This window comes from Amphibalanus amphitrite, unplaced genomic scaffold (genome assembly GCF_019059575.1).
Source record: "Amphibalanus amphitrite isolate SeventyFive unplaced genomic scaffold, NRLGWU_Aamphi_draft 000298F_arrow, whole genome shotgun sequence".
NCBI classification, from domain to species: Eukaryota; Metazoa; Arthropoda; class Thecostraca; order Balanomorpha; family Balanidae; genus Amphibalanus; species Amphibalanus amphitrite.
The window spans coordinates 170,751-188,078 of record NW_024881793.1 but is presented as its reverse complement, the minus strand read 5'-3'; the positions used below and the strand labels follow the sequence as shown (position 1 = coordinate 188,078).

The window sequence follows — 17,328 nt, the reverse complement described above, 5'->3', positions numbered from 1 at the left end:
AATAATCATGAGCATGAATGGAATGCATATGGCACAGGAGAGACCGATCAACATCAGACTAAGTGCGGCATATCTTTCTCAAGCAGCCCTTCGACAACAAAGGAGCTCTCATCTTGTCCGAAAAGCAGTAGGTCAATTAGTATTCATGAAGGAAAGCGACCGTGGTAATCTCTAGGGAGCATATAGGACATTACCAGCCAACATTCTGAGGTTTTCACAAGCGAACAATGTATTTTTCCACAGACACAGACAGCCACAGGGCTTCAAACAGCGAGGATGGGTAGTTCACCACTAATGTACTTGATGCCAACATTGAATCAAATCGTGGGCCATAGCTACCAACTGGTAAATGTAATCCGGCCAGACAACTCCGGGAAATTTCGACTCCGTATGTATGAACACACTTTGAATTCGCCGCAGGATTGGCAGCACAAACTAAGACAGATCATCCTGGTGACCGATCCATGAACTTTTAACCGCCAACGTAAAGGGTCATGATTTAGATCTACGCTTCAAATCGTTTCGCTCCTGCAACTCGACGTTTATAATATCTCGCTGGACACAATGTACAATAACTATATACATATTTCCTCACAAATATTCGGGCAATATCTCGAAGAACACCAAGTTACAGTGAATCCTATGTACAATCTTCACAAATATTACGTACCTATATGGACAATCGGTCACCTGAACACACACAGCTTTAGCACAGCTTCACAAGTCATCGCGCGCACCTCCTCCATAGGGGTCTCTGAAATTCACATAGCACCATCGTCTCTCATTCGCCACACCCTGTCTGAAACCTCACGAGTCGCCAGCTCTACGGCACTTCAGCTCCTGCTGGATCAGCGACTCACCCGGCCAGATATCTGCCAGATCTGCCGTCTCAAAACCGATCCAGATAGCAGCCCTGTAGCCAGATACTTGCTGTCTTAAAAACAGGGTCTGCAGGATATGCCACTATTGTCTCAAACAGCAGCCAGCATAATACTCTCCGGTCTCAAACAACGACGGCCAAAATACAAAGCTCCTGTTCTCCAACACAAAAGTAAAAGCCTGCTGCCAGTATCCTGTCTCTTCTTTTCAATCCGGCTGGGCATCGGGGGTCTTCCATCTCAGGGTTCCACGTAACGAGTTACCAGCTCAACATACATCTCACTCTCCATTCAACACAGCTCCATTAAAGACAAAGTACCCTTAACTTCGACCAACTCTTCCACTGAGAATCTTCAAACTCCTCGGCGGGTCTCCAATGGGGCTATTCAGGAACCAAGAACTCTCAGGCTACTCACCGGAGCTCCCACAGGGTTCTCAGTCGAGAATCATGCCCGCCGAGTACTCCTCCAGGTAGCGAGTTACGCTGTCGCAGACGCCGTGCGCCAGCCACATCTGGTTTAGTTTGTCGTACTGCTCGCGGTGGAGAGTTAGCGGGTTACGCCGCCGCAGTCCCTGGTCCGGCTCGCAGAAACGGTCCACGTACGGCGGCGGGTACAGCGCCTCTGACGGGAGGGAAGGAAAACGCGGTCAGTGCCGGCCCAACGCACGGCAATGGGATGGGAAGGAACTGAACTGCTGAGCTGCCGAGGAACCACACAGTTTGAAGCCAAAACGCATTACTTCTATCACAAAGCCGTCGAGAATTTTGAGCATCGTGACCCTACACAAACTCAAATTGCACCCCTCCCAACAGCTCGCATCTGGGCAACTGCGTACAACAAACACTCCTACACCCTTCCCCTTTCCACCGAACTCACTTTTGGGCGACCGGGTACATTAATTATCCTCATATACAACCTATCACATTCCCAACTTAATTTCTGAGTGATTCCCCCTCCTTCGATCTTCCTCTACTCACTTCTGGGTGACTCGGTGCGCGCCGTGGTGACCTCATTGGTGTGCAGCAGGTACAGTTTACACCGGCGCACCACGAGCAGTACACCGACTCCGGCGCCGCAGCAGACGGCGTGTCCGTCCATACCGCGCCGTCCCGTCTGCCGGTGCCGCGTGCAGGCCAGGTCGGAGCAGAGCAGCGCGCCGCACACCAGACACAGCGCCGGACTGAGCGTCGGCTCCTGCTCGTCACACTCGCACTGGAACGACGACGCCTGACGGGGGGGGGGGGGGGGGTCAGCACTGGGGACATCAGAGGGCTAGCTGGCAGAACAGCAAATGGTGTTAGAACCAGAATATGAGACTGATATTTAGACTTATGGACACTCTCACTTTTGCGACCATCTTCCAACAAGGTGGGAGTACTCGTGCGGGAGGTCAATCAGCTGACTGACGCCTGACCCCCTCAATCTAGCTACCCCCTGAAGGTGGGGTCGGAGTATAGCCTCACCTGCAGTATAAGGTCGGAGTACTCGTGCGGGAGGTCGATCAGTCGACTGACGCCGTTGGGCACAATCACACGCGCCGGCAGCTCGGCCAGACGAGACGACAGGCTCGGCTGGCGGCACCAACTGAGGGACAGGGGAGGCGTATAAATACTCCTCTGGACACTCATTAGCAGACCAGTAAATCCAGCAGGGACAGGGAGGCAGAAGGCGCTAGCCACCAGGTAGCCCAGACCACACAACAGAACAGACAGCGAGGATCGGCTATATAGAATAAGGCGTAGAGAATATACAGCAAGTCAGTGTGAGAGGAGAGAGGAGAGAGGAGAGAGGAGAGAGGAGAGAGGAGAGAGGAGAGAGGAGAGAGGAGAGGAGAGGAGAGGAGAGGAGAGGAGAGGAGAGGAGAGGAGAGGAGAGGAGAGGAGAGGAGAGGAGAGGAGAGGAGAGGAGAGGAGAGGAGAGGAGAGGAGAGGAGAGGAGAGGAGAGGAGAGGAGGAGAGGAGAGGAGAGGAGAGGAGAGGAGAGGAGAGGAGAGGAGAGGAGAGGAGAGGAGAGGAGAGGAGAGGAGAGGAGAGGAGAGGAGAGGAGAGGAGAGGAGAGGAGAGGAGAGGAGAGGAGAGGAGAGGAGAGGAGAGGAGAGGAGAGGAGAGGAGAGGAGAGGAGAGGAGAGGAGAGGAGAGGAGAGGAGAGGAGAGGAGAGGAGAGGAGAGGAGAGGAGAGGAGAGGAGAGGAGAGGAGAGAGAGAGAGAGAGAGAGAGAGAGATGAGAGAGAGAGAGGAGAGAGAGAGATGAGAGAGAGAGAGAGGAGAGAGAGAGATGAGAGAGAGAGAGAGAGAGAGAGAGAGAGACCGATCGGGATATCATTTGACATATCCCCTAGCCTCCCTGGGTCATCAATAATGTCTTGTCACTACTCGCAAATAACTTATAACTACACTGCTTCGTTTCTCAATGTGTCACATGATGGTAATCTATGTCACCATGGAGAAATAAACGGCTGCCAAGTGCAAGCGTGCCACACATTTTAGGTCAAATGGCATAGTCATGACTCATGAATCAAACCAACACAAAGATGAATTTCCCACGTCACGATTAATATCCTGTTCCGCATATTTAGGGCATCTGTTGTAAGAATCCAATTTATTACGGAAATGGCATAGTTATTAAATTCAGTACGAATATTTTCTTGCAAAACTTAAGAAGAGTGACAAGTGCAAATGACTAAAGCCTTGAGAAACAACTTCACTTTGACGACCCAGTGTTGGTTCAACATCCCGCCCGCGCCCGTCCCATTTCGTCTGTTCCCACTCCACCACCGCGGCACCCCTTCTTCTCACCTGAGCACCAGTGCCTGTACGGCGCTGCTGTAATCGATGGCCTGCGACACGCAGAGCGAGTCGAGTCCCAGGTAGCGCAGCAGGTGCGGGTACTGGGCCGCCAGCGGCAGCGGCTGCAGCAGCTCGTCGGGCGCGCGCACTCCCGTCAGGAAGTGAAAGTAGAGCGCGCAGCAGCGCAGGAACGGCGTCACCGCGCCGGACACGTACTGGCGCAGCAGCGGCGGGCTGACGTCGGCCACCTCGACGCCGGCGGCGGAGCGGACGAGCGTGTAGAGCTCTGCCAGCCACTGCTGCTCGTCCTGGTCACCGGCGGCCGGCTCGTCGTCCGTCTCCATCGGCTGCTGGCGCGTCAGCTCGGCCACGTCCAGCGTCAGCAGGATCTGCACCAGGTGCAGCAGCAGCGAGAGACGAACACACTGCAGGTCCTGGGGAGGGGAGGGAGACCACAGCGTCAGCAGGATCTGCACCAGGTGCAGCAGCAGCGACAGACGAACACACTGCAGGTCCTGGGGACGGGAGACGAGACCACAGCGTCAGCAGGATCTGCACCAGGTGCAGCAGCAGCGACAGACGAACACACTGCAGGTCCTGGGGACGGGAGACCACAGCGTCAGCAGGATCTGCACCAGGTGCAGCAGCAGCGACAGACGAGCACACTGCAGGCTGGTCTTGGGGACGGGAGATCATATGGTCAGACAGCCGCACACACTGCAGGTCCTGGGGAGAGACGCCACATTCAGCAGCAGGCTTTATATCAGAGGCAACAACGCTGTAACGGACTCGATACACAATTACCCTTTGAGGTTGTAGTTACATAATACATAATCTCAAAGCCAGTCAACAATCATCTTTTCCACTTATCATCGCCCGTCTCGAAGTTGAACGCCGCATATATTTCAGCCCTGAGGAGCCCACTGTCATCGCCGCGAATCTCCCCCAATTCCCCCTCTTTACTCCCTCCTCGTCCCTCTGTACGAACCTGTAGCGAGCCGGCCGGCGCCAGCAGTCCCTCCTGCTCCCGTCTCGCCGCCACCGTAGGCAGGCCCATACTGAGCATCACCACCGCACCGAACGCGTCAAAGTCGACCGCAGTGGGTGTGTCGGCGTCGGGCAGCAGCAGGTGGCGCAGTAGCGCCAGGCACTGGTGTCGCGCCGGCTCCAGGCCGGTGGCGCCCGGCGCCAGTGTGGCGCACACGCGCACCACCTGGCGCAGACAGAGGTGGGCGCGCCAGCTGTCCTCGGCCAGCAGCGGCCGCTCGGCGGCGCGCAGCAGCTGCTCGGCGCAGTGAACAGAGTACACGCAGGTTTGGAGAGCCACCTGGCGGCGATCGCCGCGCTCGGCCGGCCGCGACAGGTGCGCCGCCTGGGGAGACGGACAGAGGTGGGTTAGCAGGACAGTCATACGGCGAATAGATCTTACATTGTTAGCGGCTTAACAATATAAATGCATGAGATATGCGAGAAAAGTAAGTTCAAATAACTCACGGTGCTAAAGAAATATAGATCAACCTGAGTCCTTGGATGAGCTCAGAAACCCCTATCCCACAAAGCCAAGAGCAAGCTCTCGTCTCATTTCTTGCACAGCCGCTGTTCTTCTTCCCTCGGCCCTTGTCCCACACCCACCCTTACCAAAGTACCCCTGTCCCACACCCGGCACACCCACTTTTACCTAATGCCCCTGTCCCACACCCAGTCTTACCGAATAGGCCGACTGGAAGAACCTCCCGGCCATGTCGCGCGCGGACTTGTGCGTCTCTGGAGGCGGAACTCCCAGCCGAGAGACGGCCAGGAACTGGGCACCTGGGGACGAGAAATATTGTCAGCCCGTGAAACGCCCCATGGCATATTCCAGCAAATCGCAAAACAGAATAGCGTAGCAGCAGTGGCCTCATCAGACCGAAAGTGCTCCAACCCAACACAACAAAACAATGGAACGATATAACAAAAATTTATGAACGATAGCCTCCCGTCACGTCAGAGGAGGCGCCACACACGGTGGCAACGGCTGGAGGGCGACTGCTTCGCAATGTGACGGATCCGGATACCGTGGGTGGCCCTATCAGCGCGCACGAGAGGCCACCTCCTGGGAATAGCGCCCAGATGGCTACTCCTGGGGGCCATCCCTGTCCTGCTGCCACCGCTGTGAAGCATGACAGAGCGGAGTGCCGTAATGCTGTGGATGCAAAAGTAACTCTGAACATGAGCCTCACTCTGGGCACTTATAACTGCGAAGGATTTCTCGCAGGAGCGCAGTATATCGCCGACTGTCTAATACCTGAATGTGATATCTTATTTTTATGCGAAACCTGGCTAGCCCGTGCCCAGGGTGCTTATCTGGAGCATGCACTCTCCTCTCTAAGCTCCGAAGAATTTCAGGTATTTCAAGAATTCGCCATGGAACTACCACCAGGGACTGGAGATGGCAGACCCCACGGTGGCGTGGCTTTTGTTTGCCGCCGTCAAGCGGGGCGCACATTTCGCGCTGTAGAGTGTAATGATTCTCGTATCTGTGGAGTTACGATTGTGGAGCTGAGCCGTCCTCTTATAACGATAATTGGCTGCTACATGCCGTACTGGAATTCATCTGCCGTAAATTTTGAAGAGTACACAATCCTGACGGGGAAGCTTGATGCATTACTCTCTTCGCTAAGACCCTCAGCTCCAGTGGTGTTTGTAGGCGATTTTAACTGTGCTCTGCCACCACTGTCACCAGAACTGCGCCCACCGGGCTGGCACCGTCTTCGGGGTTTCTCTCCGCTGAGTCTTCTAATGCAAGACTTATTGGACGACCACGGACTGACAGTCGCCGAGTTCCGGTTCTCGCAACCAGTGGCGTACACCTATGCTCGAGCTGACGGCCAATCGCACATCGATCACATCGCTGTACCGCAATGTCTGGTACCTCAAGTTCATGATTGTCGCATCGTAGCCCCCTGTGTGGACAACCTGAGCCCACATCTTCCGGTCCTTTGCAGCGTGGTGCTGCCGTCTGCCTCAGCTGGCACCAGTCTCGATGTCTCCAGCCCTCCACTGAATATGGGTTCCATCCATTCAGAAGTACTAGATTGGAGCTGTCCAGAAAAACTGCAGATATATTTGTCTTCTCTGGACGAGCTTATTGGTGCTTGTCAGCTCACCAACGGTGCCACCCCGGATGAGATTGACGAAGCAATTACACGATGCATACATACCGCTGCGCGAATCGCCGGATGCTCCAAGTCGCGACGTCCCCCGAAGCCCTGGTGGTCGCCTGATGTGGCAGTGGCGCGGGATCGCACTCGTTTCTGGCATCAGATATGGGTAAGCTGTGGCCGTCCTACCCTCTCAGCAGTGGCACAGTGCTATCAGGCTGCAAGATCTGCTTACCGTCACGCCCGCAGACGTGCAGCAGTGACGCGGATCGAGAGCGAGGCCCACACTCTCCGACTGCTCCGCCGTGACAAAAATCTGACAGCCTTCTGGCGACGTGTGCAACAGATACGGCGTAATGGACTCAAGTCGGCCTCTGATCTATCCGCCGCCGACTTCCGCACCCACTTCCAGACTGTGCACCAAGATAGTCACAGGCAACTGACTCTGGACCAGCTCCAAATTGCTGAACATGTAGATTCTCGACTAAGGAGAATCCGTAACGATGCATCCGAAAGAACGGTTTCAGCTGGACAAGTAGCAGGCCTCATTCACCGGTTACAGCGTGGGAAGGCACCTGGTATAGACGGCATCACGGCGGAGCACCTTCTCTATGGTCAGTCGCCTTGTCTCCTGTCAGCTCTGGCGCACCTTCTCTCTGTCTGCCTGTCCACGTGTAGCGTGCCAGCTACCTTCGCTGACAGCGTTATTGTACCCGTGTTGAAGAAATCTCAATCGGACCCTAACTGCTTGGACAACTATCGACCGATTTCAATCACAACCTGCGCATCTAAGCTGCTCGAGCTGTTAGTGCTAGACGAACTGAACGCCTCATTTGAACCTCATCATCTGCAGTTTGGTTTTATCTCCAATCGGGGCACCATGCAAGCGTCTCTGTTGGCTGGAGAGACCATACAGCAGAATCGTGCCAGGGGTCTTCCTGTTTTTGTCGCAAACCTTGACGCGAGGAAATGCTTTGACCGAATATGGCATGACGGTCTGTTCTTCCGTCTGGAAGATTATCTTAGCGACTACTGCTGGTGCCTCATGGTCACCTGGTACCGCCACCTCTCTGCAAGGGTGACTTTTGGTGGCGCCACATCTGAAGCGTTCCTGGTCTGCAGGGGCACCAGACAAGGGGCCATCTTATCGCCAACCCTTGCAAACATCTTCCTCTTACCTCTTATTGAGGTCCTAGATCGCAGCGGTCGTGGAGCATATCTACACAGCCAGCACGTACCCGCTATCTGCTACGCTGACGATATTCTCCTTATATCTGCGAACGCGCGTGACCTCGGTGCAATGCTGCAGATGGTGGGAGAATTCGCGGCTACTTGGCGCCTCGACTTCGTTCACCCTGAACCGGGAAAAACCAAGAGCCATTGTATTATATTTGGACAGGAACTATTCACGAGCACACCGAGGTGGACACTGTCAGGACAGCAGCTGCAGATCCGGCAGACGACCGAGCACCTCGGTACGGTGCTTGATGACAACCTCAGCACAGACAGCCACGTGGCTCAGCGCATCAGGCGTGCTTGTGCATCATTCTATGGCCTCACACCCCTGGGCAATTTCACCAACCGCCTGACTGCTGCTGACAAAATCTTCCTCTGGAAGACAGTAGTGCTGCCGGCACTGATCTTCGGCTGTGAGACGGCTCCCCTCAGTTCCGCCGACATTGAGCGTCTAGACTCGCGACAGGCTTCGCTGATCAAGGCAGCGCTGGGTCTGCCGCGTTCTGCGCACCATACGGCTCTTTTGATTGCTGCTGGGGTGCCTCGCATCGGTGAGGTGCTGCGAGGTGATGCCCTCCGCGCATTCCGTAATGCTTTCCGCGCTGACCACCGTCTTCGCCAAGCCTACGTCACTGGACTGGCCAGACTTGCTACGTACCCCGAGCAGTTGGATGGGTCGTTTATTGGCCACGTATATAATCTGTGTGGTGGGAACTTCGGCGCTATCATGCACATCGCTGCTGGGTACGTCGATCACGACATAGTCCGGGCACCACTCCAAGAAAGTGGTCTTATAGACAGTTTGAAGATGGTTTTGGCAAGCAACTGTCAGGCCTCGCGGCGCCTGTTAAGACTACTAACCTCCTGAGTGCTGATTAACTGTGTGTGTGGGTGGGTGGGGGAGGGGGGGGGGGGTATGTATCTTTTTGTCGCATGACGATGCTGAATAAACAATAATAATAATAATAATAATAATAATAGGCCAAGACGTGTTTAATACTTCAGTTTGCACTTAACGCATCTTGCTTTCTCCCTATGACTATTTTCCATCCCTCAGTCTATCGCTCCATATCAGCGGGCCGTCGCTCTGTAACTCACTTTCCCTCTCTGTGAGCTGGCAGCCGACAGCCGCTGTCAGGGTGTCGGCCCAGTCCGGGTCACAGCACGAGCACGGGTCCTCCTCGGTACCACCGCCGCCGCGCACCTATACACAGGGGGAGGGATGACAGGTCACCGCATGTCACATCTCAGGGCATGGTTATCACACATGGTTATCAAAATACAAGTAAGCTAGAGGTCGCAGGCAACAAGAGTTCACAGAGGCCGCTTGTCACAATAGTTAGGACGTGATACCTACGTAGAACTATGTCGTATGTAAAAGCCAGACGGCTATCATCTTCAAATCTAGAGGATGAGCTTCCGTTGATTGTGCGCCATCGGCGGTCATCACTTAAATTTCAAAACGTTAATTTCCTCAGCAGTTAACCACGAATAACGCATCATCATATCATCATGTTCAGTAACCCATTCCCCACCACACATCCTACACCTATTCCCGTAATAAACGGGGAATGGAAAGGGCAGAAAAGTACTACTCACCGGTCCACAGGCCACCATCAGTCCCGACAGCCACACGTCGATGTGGTCGACGGTGGCGGCGGTGGCGGGGACCGGCGCCGCCCCGCCCCACTCGGCCACCACGGGTATCACTGTGTTACTCAGACGGAGACACAGCGGACACAGGAACTCGTGGCGCTGCACGTCGAACGACGACAGGTACTGGACTCTGCGGGGCAGACGGAGGGTCATATATCGAGTCAGTCAGTGGGGATAGGGATACCTACTGGGGCGGAGATACTCAGTGTAACATTAGTACAGTGGGTAACACTTTTGCAACCGCAGGAGCAGATTATAATGCCTGACGTTGACGAAATTCGGAGTCAAATGGTTCAGTTTTCCGTTACAATACTGGCAAGTACAATGCAACAAGGAGGACACAGCGGCGCCACATCACTTCCACCTACCTGGGGTGAGCGCGTCTGTCTCGCGCCACGCTGTCAAAGTGCCGCTGCCAGCAGGCGGCGTGCATGGCGTGTCCGCAGCTGGAGGTGTGCGGCAGCCGGTGCAGCGAGCTCGGCACGTACAGCACCGGGTTGGCCGCCGTGGACGCCCGGTCCCGAGACAGCACCGTCGACAGCTGCACGAACGCCGCCATCACCATGGCCGGCCGCGTGCTGGACACCTGTTCGGTGGCCTGGCACAGGATGCACGTGTACTCGGCGGGTGCGGCCGGCCGCGCCGACTGCCGCGGGCCCAGACACACGGGCCACCGGTCCGGCTCGGCGCCCTCGCTCAGGTCCATGGCCGACCCGGTGACGGCCGCCGCCCGCTCGGCCGACAGCGCGCCGCTCGGCTCCGCCTCCTCCGGCTCGGTCAGCGCCGTCATGTTCTCAGAGATGAACTTCTTCTGCTGCGCCTGCATCTGGCCGAGGATCCGCGAGCGCAGGGCGGCCGCCTTCGCCCGGCGGCGCTTCTGCTCGCTGCCGGCGTCCTCTGAGGCCGCCGCCTGGCTGTCTGAGGCGGCTGCAGTTCGGCCCAGCAGACGGTTCAGCTTGGCGTTCACCCATGCTAAGAGGTCGGCGTGAGGACTGACGCGCGGGTTACCGACCTGGGAACGAAAAAAAAACGACTGAATAACAGCTGACGAAATCAACCAGTGACCATAAAAAACACACAAATAATAATATACGAACATGCTAAATCAGCCTATCTTTCAGGATCGAAAACTTCTAGACCAAAGAATGCTAATTAGAGGTGAGCTGCCAGTGAGCAAAACACCGAATCATGCAACGCTGCGGGCACCACAGCACGCTCTCTCTCTCTCTCTCTCTCTCTCTCTCTCTCTCTCTCTCTCTCTCTCTCTCTCTCTCTCTCTCTCTCCCTTCTCCCACCCCTCTCACTAGTTTTTGGAGCACGTCCACCAGCCCGACCCGCTGCGCCGGCCCGGAGAAACAGAACGGCTCCGGCTCGTCGGTGTTGGCCTCACGTTCCTCCTCGTTCAGCGCCGTGCCGATCAGGAACAAGGAGCGGAGCAGGATCAGCTCCAGAGAGGCGGCGAACGGCGCGTCAAACATCCTGCAGACAGGAGCGGGGGCGGGCAGAAAACGGGTTAGAGAGGTGGACATAGGTAACAAGTGTGTGCAGAATGCAGACGTATTGATCATTGGTCGGAAATGTAAATGGTCGAACGAAAGAGATTCAATTATGTCCATACGAGGCATCCAAAGCATATCGGTGTTAGGCAGTAGGTATATTTAGTATTTACGAACAATGGAGATCATCAGGACTGCCTGGCAATATCATGCAATGATTTACTTCCTACAGCATTCCTTTTCGACACTCGTATCTCCCAGACCATCCTCTAAATACCTTCGGTCAGACCTGTCCACAACAAAGGCTCACAACTAACCCCAGTCCCACAATCACCTGTTGAGCTGTTGCAGCAGCACCTGCAGCGTCACGTCACAGGTCAGGATGGCTCTGGCGGGCCGAAGCGCCGGCTGGAAGGGCGGCGCCGGCGGCGGCGGCAGACAGGCCGACTCGCCGCGCTGTCGTCGCAGCCGCCGCAGTCTCTGCTCCGACTGGGACCGGTAGTGACGCGAGAAGTGGTGCCACATCGGGGTGTACCGGTGTGTGTACTCTAGCAACGGAGGGGAGAGGTTAGCAAGGGGCACAGAAGCTAGGGTAGCATATCAGCAGCTGAAGTCGATGGGTCGCAGTCGAATTATGAATGGAATACTGCTTCGATGCGTTTTAAGACGCATGATTTCAAAGCTGCCCTGCGTCCACAAAAACAGCGCATTAGAGCGGTATACTGTCAGTGACGCATCTATGCTTGATTATGGAAAACACTCATACACCAACAACATTGATTGGTTGCAGTGGAAGATGAACAGCCAATAGGGAACGAAAAACTGTTCTGATGTGATGAAAAATATATTCTTAGCTGGTTATATGCGCTACGTAAGCTGCTCCTACCTGGTTTGATATGATAGGTGAGCTGCCCCCGGAAGTCCTGCTGGGTGGCAAAGTCGGCCACGCGTTTCACAGCCGCCTCCAGCATGCCGCTGTCGGCCTCGCTCAGCTGTTTGGCCACCTGCGAGTGGGTCATCGGCTTCACGCACAGAAACTGGATCACCTGCCGGGGAGAGGCGGGGCGGGCGGGGTGGTCAGTGTCAGACTCGGTCAGAGCGATCACTGGCAATCGCTCGTTACCACGAAAGATAGACTGTGAGTAGCGCAAATAGCAGATAACAGCAGCAACACAAAAATGACTATACATGAAAATATTACAGCAAAATTTTGATAACAGAGCTTAGATGTCAGCCACCTATTCCATGAAAACCACACGGCGTACCGCTCTTTCACTTTCCATGCTCTGCAGTACCACAGCCGCTCGTCGCCTCCCCCTATCCACCACCATCAGTCGGTCTCGCCGCTCTCACCTCATTCTCCAGGCACTGTTCCTTGGTGACCTGGCCGACGCCCGGATGGTAGCGCTCGGCGAACACGTGCAGCAGTAGCAGCAGCAGGTCGGCCATGTTGCTGTCCATGTGCTCACGCCGCTCGCCCTCCGGGTCGTCCTCCGGCTGCAGATCAGAGAGGGTGAGAGGAGGAAGCTGGTTACTTGGCCGCAAATATATTCAAGTCACCCATATTTGTGACAATGATACTAATAGGGTTGGGACCTATCTGCATGCTCTGTATGTTTTGGTAAAATAAAAAAGCTCAGAATTTTTAATGATTTAATTTAAAATCACTTTGTTAAAAAAAATGCCTAGTTAGTTCAGAAATCAATTATTTGTGGCTGAAAACAACTTGCTTCTGATTGGTCGGGCTAATCATGACGTCACATGTAGGTATATAACTGTCTGTATATTTGGCGCAGTTGAGACATACATTTTCTATGTATTTTCCTATGGTAAATCGGAGTGATTGGTCGTGTTTTCAGTGTCTCTTTATTTTGCGCTGGTATTGCGTGGCTAAGACGTTTTATCAAGAATGGCATATACTAAAATGTTCCTTTAATAATGGAGCTTCAATATCTGTGAGTTTTATTGGCAAGCGAAAACTGATTTAGCTGTTATTTTATCTGGAAATTACTCATTTTTTAAGGTCAATATTCAAAATATTTTACGAGAACAAGTTGGCACTTTTCTTGATTTTTGCACTCAAATCGCGTGCGATTCAACTGTATTGGAACTTGCAAAGAAGCTTGGTGATTAATTAACTGTGTTGTTATGGCACTGTTTGCAAAGCATGGATAATGAAACTCTGCCAAAGACTTAGCTATATAGCAATGCCTCAAGTAATACGCAGGAGGAACAGAATTCAGAGTCCGATCGAGAAGAATCGGTGCAAATGCTACGAAGACCAGGCAGCTCTGATACAATAGCTAGTCGTCTCACTACTCTCACTCCATTAGACCAGCTGATTCCTGACAGCACCGACTCGGATGCAAAGATGGAGCTCACCTTCCAAGCCAGAAACCAGTTCTTTGATGGAAGATGTGATGCTGCCTCTGTCTCTGCTTTGTTGGCCACTTTGGACGGGGCGGAGCTCCGCTCCTTGCGTGAGCGGTTATTCGCCTGTCATCCTATGCATCCTATGTATTCTATGTACATGTTTGTATGTCCTATGTATGTTTGTTTTAAAAACGTTGCAGCGGCGCTGGGAACTGCAGTCTTAGATCTGGGTATGTTTGGCATCTGCAACTCTTCATATACACATTAACCCTATTTCGGACGGGGAGACCTTTCAGGATTTTCTTGTACAATTGCCAAACGCCGCGAGACATTCAGCTCATATTTGGTGACTTTTCCTAAATGCTCATTGCGCACATCTCAGCAAAAAAAAAAAAAAATGCCGGGTCAGGTCAGGTCAGGTAACCAGAGCGGGTTTGTTGACCCCACCTCAGAAAAGTTTGCAAACACGTCAGAGCTTGAGTTTTTCACGAAGTTATTTCCTCTCATCAAGTCTTCAAAACAGTACCTGCAGTATGTGTCGTTTGTATATCTCAGAATTTTTGATCTGTGACCTGAGGTTAGGTCAGAGTCGTGACCTTTACATTGCAAGCCTATGGAAAAGTATTGAAATGCGACCTGCACCTCGAGTAAACGAGTCAAAACCACCCAATTCTTTAAGAATTATGACAAATTATCTTATCTGTAATGATCCAGGTGCCATTTACTGACAGGGACACCGGAGAGGGTTATCTGAGCCGAGATCATGTGAGGTGATATCTACCATACATCAATGCTCACAATACTTACAATATTGACAATGCTTTTGCTTACAACACTTACAATACTTACGATGAGACCAGCAAGCACTCTGCCGTTACAGTTCTAACTTCTGCTTCGAAAAACGACGTTACACACATTCGCTGCCAGCATAACATGTATTGTTTGACAGTAACAAAATACAATTGACATCTGAACCCCAAACGGACCGCCATCCACTCAAATTTTATAACCCTGACCGGTCAGGGGGCGAATGGAGGTCATTTCCTGGGCATTACACTCAGCCCTTGCACAAAATATCTCACCTCACAGTGATCATTACAACAATAGCACCGACTTGATAGTGGATTTCAAAGTACTTGCATCAGCTCTTCCTGCTATTGCAGACGATCATCTCCTCAGGGTAATGTTGTTCGGGACATGAACGAAGATCGTTTTCGGAGTTTCATAAGTGCTACTGCAACAGCCTGGCACAAAACAGGACTTGTACGCTCTTCTCTGCACTTTGCCCTTCAGTATATCACAAAAGAATTGTTTAGAATCCATCTTACGCTTCTTTCACAGTCTCCCTTGCCACCGTAGGGCGTAGATAGATTGCTGTTGCTGGTAAGTTAAGGCACGGTAGATAGAAATTACCTCGGTTCTCAACGCCTTAAGTTATTTTCGTAAAAAAGAACAAATAAATGATCAATAAGATGACAGGAATGTAAACATTTTAATCGTAAAGTAGTCCAAATATTGGAATGAGCTTTTGCTTTTCAGCATCCTCCGATTCATCATCTTTATCATTTGAAAATTCGAGGTACATAAAATGTTTATCACGCGCTCATGTTAAGTGGGAATATAGTACACGGCAGACACATCAATTTTTGACACTGAACATTTCATCCGTGAATGTTTTAGCATAATTTAAAGTTAAAAACAGCGTGAATGGCAGGGTGAAGCAAACAACATCTTTCACCCATTGATATAACATGTAATCTGTGGTGCGCCAGATGCGCCATTATTTGTCAACCGCAGAAGGTGACATGTGACGTAACAGCATCAAGAGCATCTTTTTTCAAGAACTTTTCAAAACAAGTTTCCTATCTTTCTTCCCCCATTTCTCTCAGCTTATTGATTTTATGAGGCAATGGTATGCACCATAAATTCTGTGAAAATAGTTTGATCATTTTCATGCATTCTTAAAAAATCGAGTTCCCAACCCCATTGCTAATCACACAATATCTTCTACGAATCTATACAAAAAAGTTAAATAACAGAGATTCTCCCGCCAGAGGCGATTTTAATTATCACCGTATTCCCTCAATCCCTTACCTTCTCTATGAGTCCTTATTATCCCTTCCTGCAGTGCATTCTCCACTCCATATTATTTCCCTTTAACTATGATAACCCACACTTTTTCCAACCATCAGGCCCACCTTAAGCCATCACAAACTCGATCTCTCTTCCGTCATGTCTCCTCACGCCTTCACCAGCCAGTGTCTCGCCATGCTCCCCTGCTGTGTCTCATTGTCTCACCAGTGTGCCGTCCCAGCCCACGCCATGTCTCGGTGTCTCACTAGTGTCTCGCCATGCTCCCTTGTCGTGTCTCAGTGTCTCGCCATGCTCCCCCGCCATGTCTCAGTGTCTCACCAGTTCCTCGCCGTGCTCGCCCGCCAGTGTTCCGTCCTCTGCCATGTCTCAGTGTCTCACCATGTCTCAGTGCCTCACCACTCACCAGTGCCTCGCCGTGCTCGCCAGCCAGCGTTCCGTCTGCGTCAGCCGCTCCATGTCGGAACAGCAGCGTGGCTACGAACTCGTCCGGGTCCATCAGAGACGCACAGATCTGCGCCACCTGGGGACCGAAGAAACGGGGAGATGTCAGCGAGGGGTGGGTGGTAATCATCGTAAGAGACAGGTCATACAAAACGCCGTTATTTTGGTGTATTGCTTACAGCTATTTCACTATTTAGTACTTACACAAACTCTTATTCAGCTCTTGGCGAGAAGCGACGTGTTAATGTAACATCGCTCGGTTGTGTAAATATTCGACAGGGATGAATCACTAATACACCTTTTTGCGCTAGCTTTTAAAGGTAGTGTGCCAGCTTTCCTGGACCGTATGGAGTTAATGGCCCAGATAAGGAGAACCGGATTTTTAGAACTTATCCATACCTTCAAAACTAATGGAAACGTCTTAAATTCTTCAAATTTTGAGTACCCCAGTGCGAAATTCGCCCCGACGGGTTGTCGGTCGTACCCCAACCACATTTCACACCACTATGAACAATAAATGCACACACTGAAATCGCTATTACCGATAGGCTCATCCAATCAAGTTTCGATAAACCCGTTCATCAGCATCTCCTGCGGTTTCGAACACGCCTGTTAGGTGGTGCGGTAGACCGCGCCCAAAGCCAGGGCCCCGGTAACGTGAGGTAGCCGAGTCGGGGCAGCGTGCGCTGACCAAAGCCGGGGCCGCGCGTCCTCCCGGTGTCATGTGATAGCCCGGGGCTGCCCGCGGGGATGCGGTAGACCGCGCCCAAAGCCGCGGCCCCGGCTTGGGTCAGCGCACGCTGCCCCGACTCGGCTACCTCACGTTACCGGGGCCCTGGCTTTGGGCGCGGTGGTGGTGCGTCGGGCCGCGCGCTCTGACTTCGGCCAAGAAAAATGCGTCAGCTGATCATTGTCATTTTTGCCACTTTCATGTGGTGAGATGGGGTCATAACTTTAGAGACGGCTGTTTCATATCAATTATTTTACATAAAATAATATTTCCAACCATAAATTAATGTTCGACACCCAAATTAAAGAAACAATACCAATACAGGCTTACAGTTTAAATTCGACATTGTGTTGTCTACGATTAGACAGCTGATAACTCATTCCCGTGCGTCGTAACTCTATAATGACCTTTGCTTATTGTCACATGTGCGCCGCATTCGTGATTGTTGCCGACGCCTGTTTGCAGGTGAGGCCACTACAGTTGTTATACATATCG

General features: G+C 52.4%; 1 protein-coding gene across 3 annotated transcripts in view; it reads right to left on the bottom strand.

Annotated features, from left to right (window-relative positions):
• Positions 1-211: 211 nt before the first annotated feature.
• LOC122387783 (E3 ubiquitin-protein ligase UBR2-like) overlaps positions 212-17,328 on the bottom strand; it is a 36,426-nt gene continuing 19,309 nt past the window's right edge. For all 3 annotated transcript variants that reach the window (XM_043378237.1, XM_043378239.1, XM_043378236.1), the window contains 14 exons: positions 16,066-16,182; positions 12,549-12,692; positions 12,082-12,241; positions 11,530-11,743; positions 11,004-11,178; positions 10,068-10,711; positions 9,643-9,829; positions 9,142-9,247; positions 5,376-5,476; positions 4,656-5,039; positions 3,677-4,101; positions 2,345-2,465; positions 1,859-2,108; positions 212-1,502 (listed from right to left, as the gene is read on the bottom strand). In XM_043378237.1, coding sequence (XP_043234172.1) covers positions 1,315-1,502; positions 1,859-2,108; positions 2,345-2,465; positions 3,677-4,101; positions 4,656-5,039; positions 5,376-5,476; positions 9,142-9,247; positions 9,643-9,829; positions 10,068-10,711; positions 11,004-11,178; positions 11,530-11,743; positions 12,082-12,241; positions 12,549-12,692; positions 16,066-16,182 — 3,216 coding nt within the window. In that variant the 3' untranslated portion in view covers positions 212-1,314. The remainder of the gene's footprint in view (positions 1,503-1,858; positions 2,109-2,344; positions 2,466-3,676; positions 4,102-4,655; positions 5,040-5,375; positions 5,477-9,141; positions 9,248-9,642; positions 9,830-10,067; positions 10,712-11,003; positions 11,179-11,529; positions 11,744-12,081; positions 12,242-12,548; positions 12,693-16,065; positions 16,183-17,328) is intronic.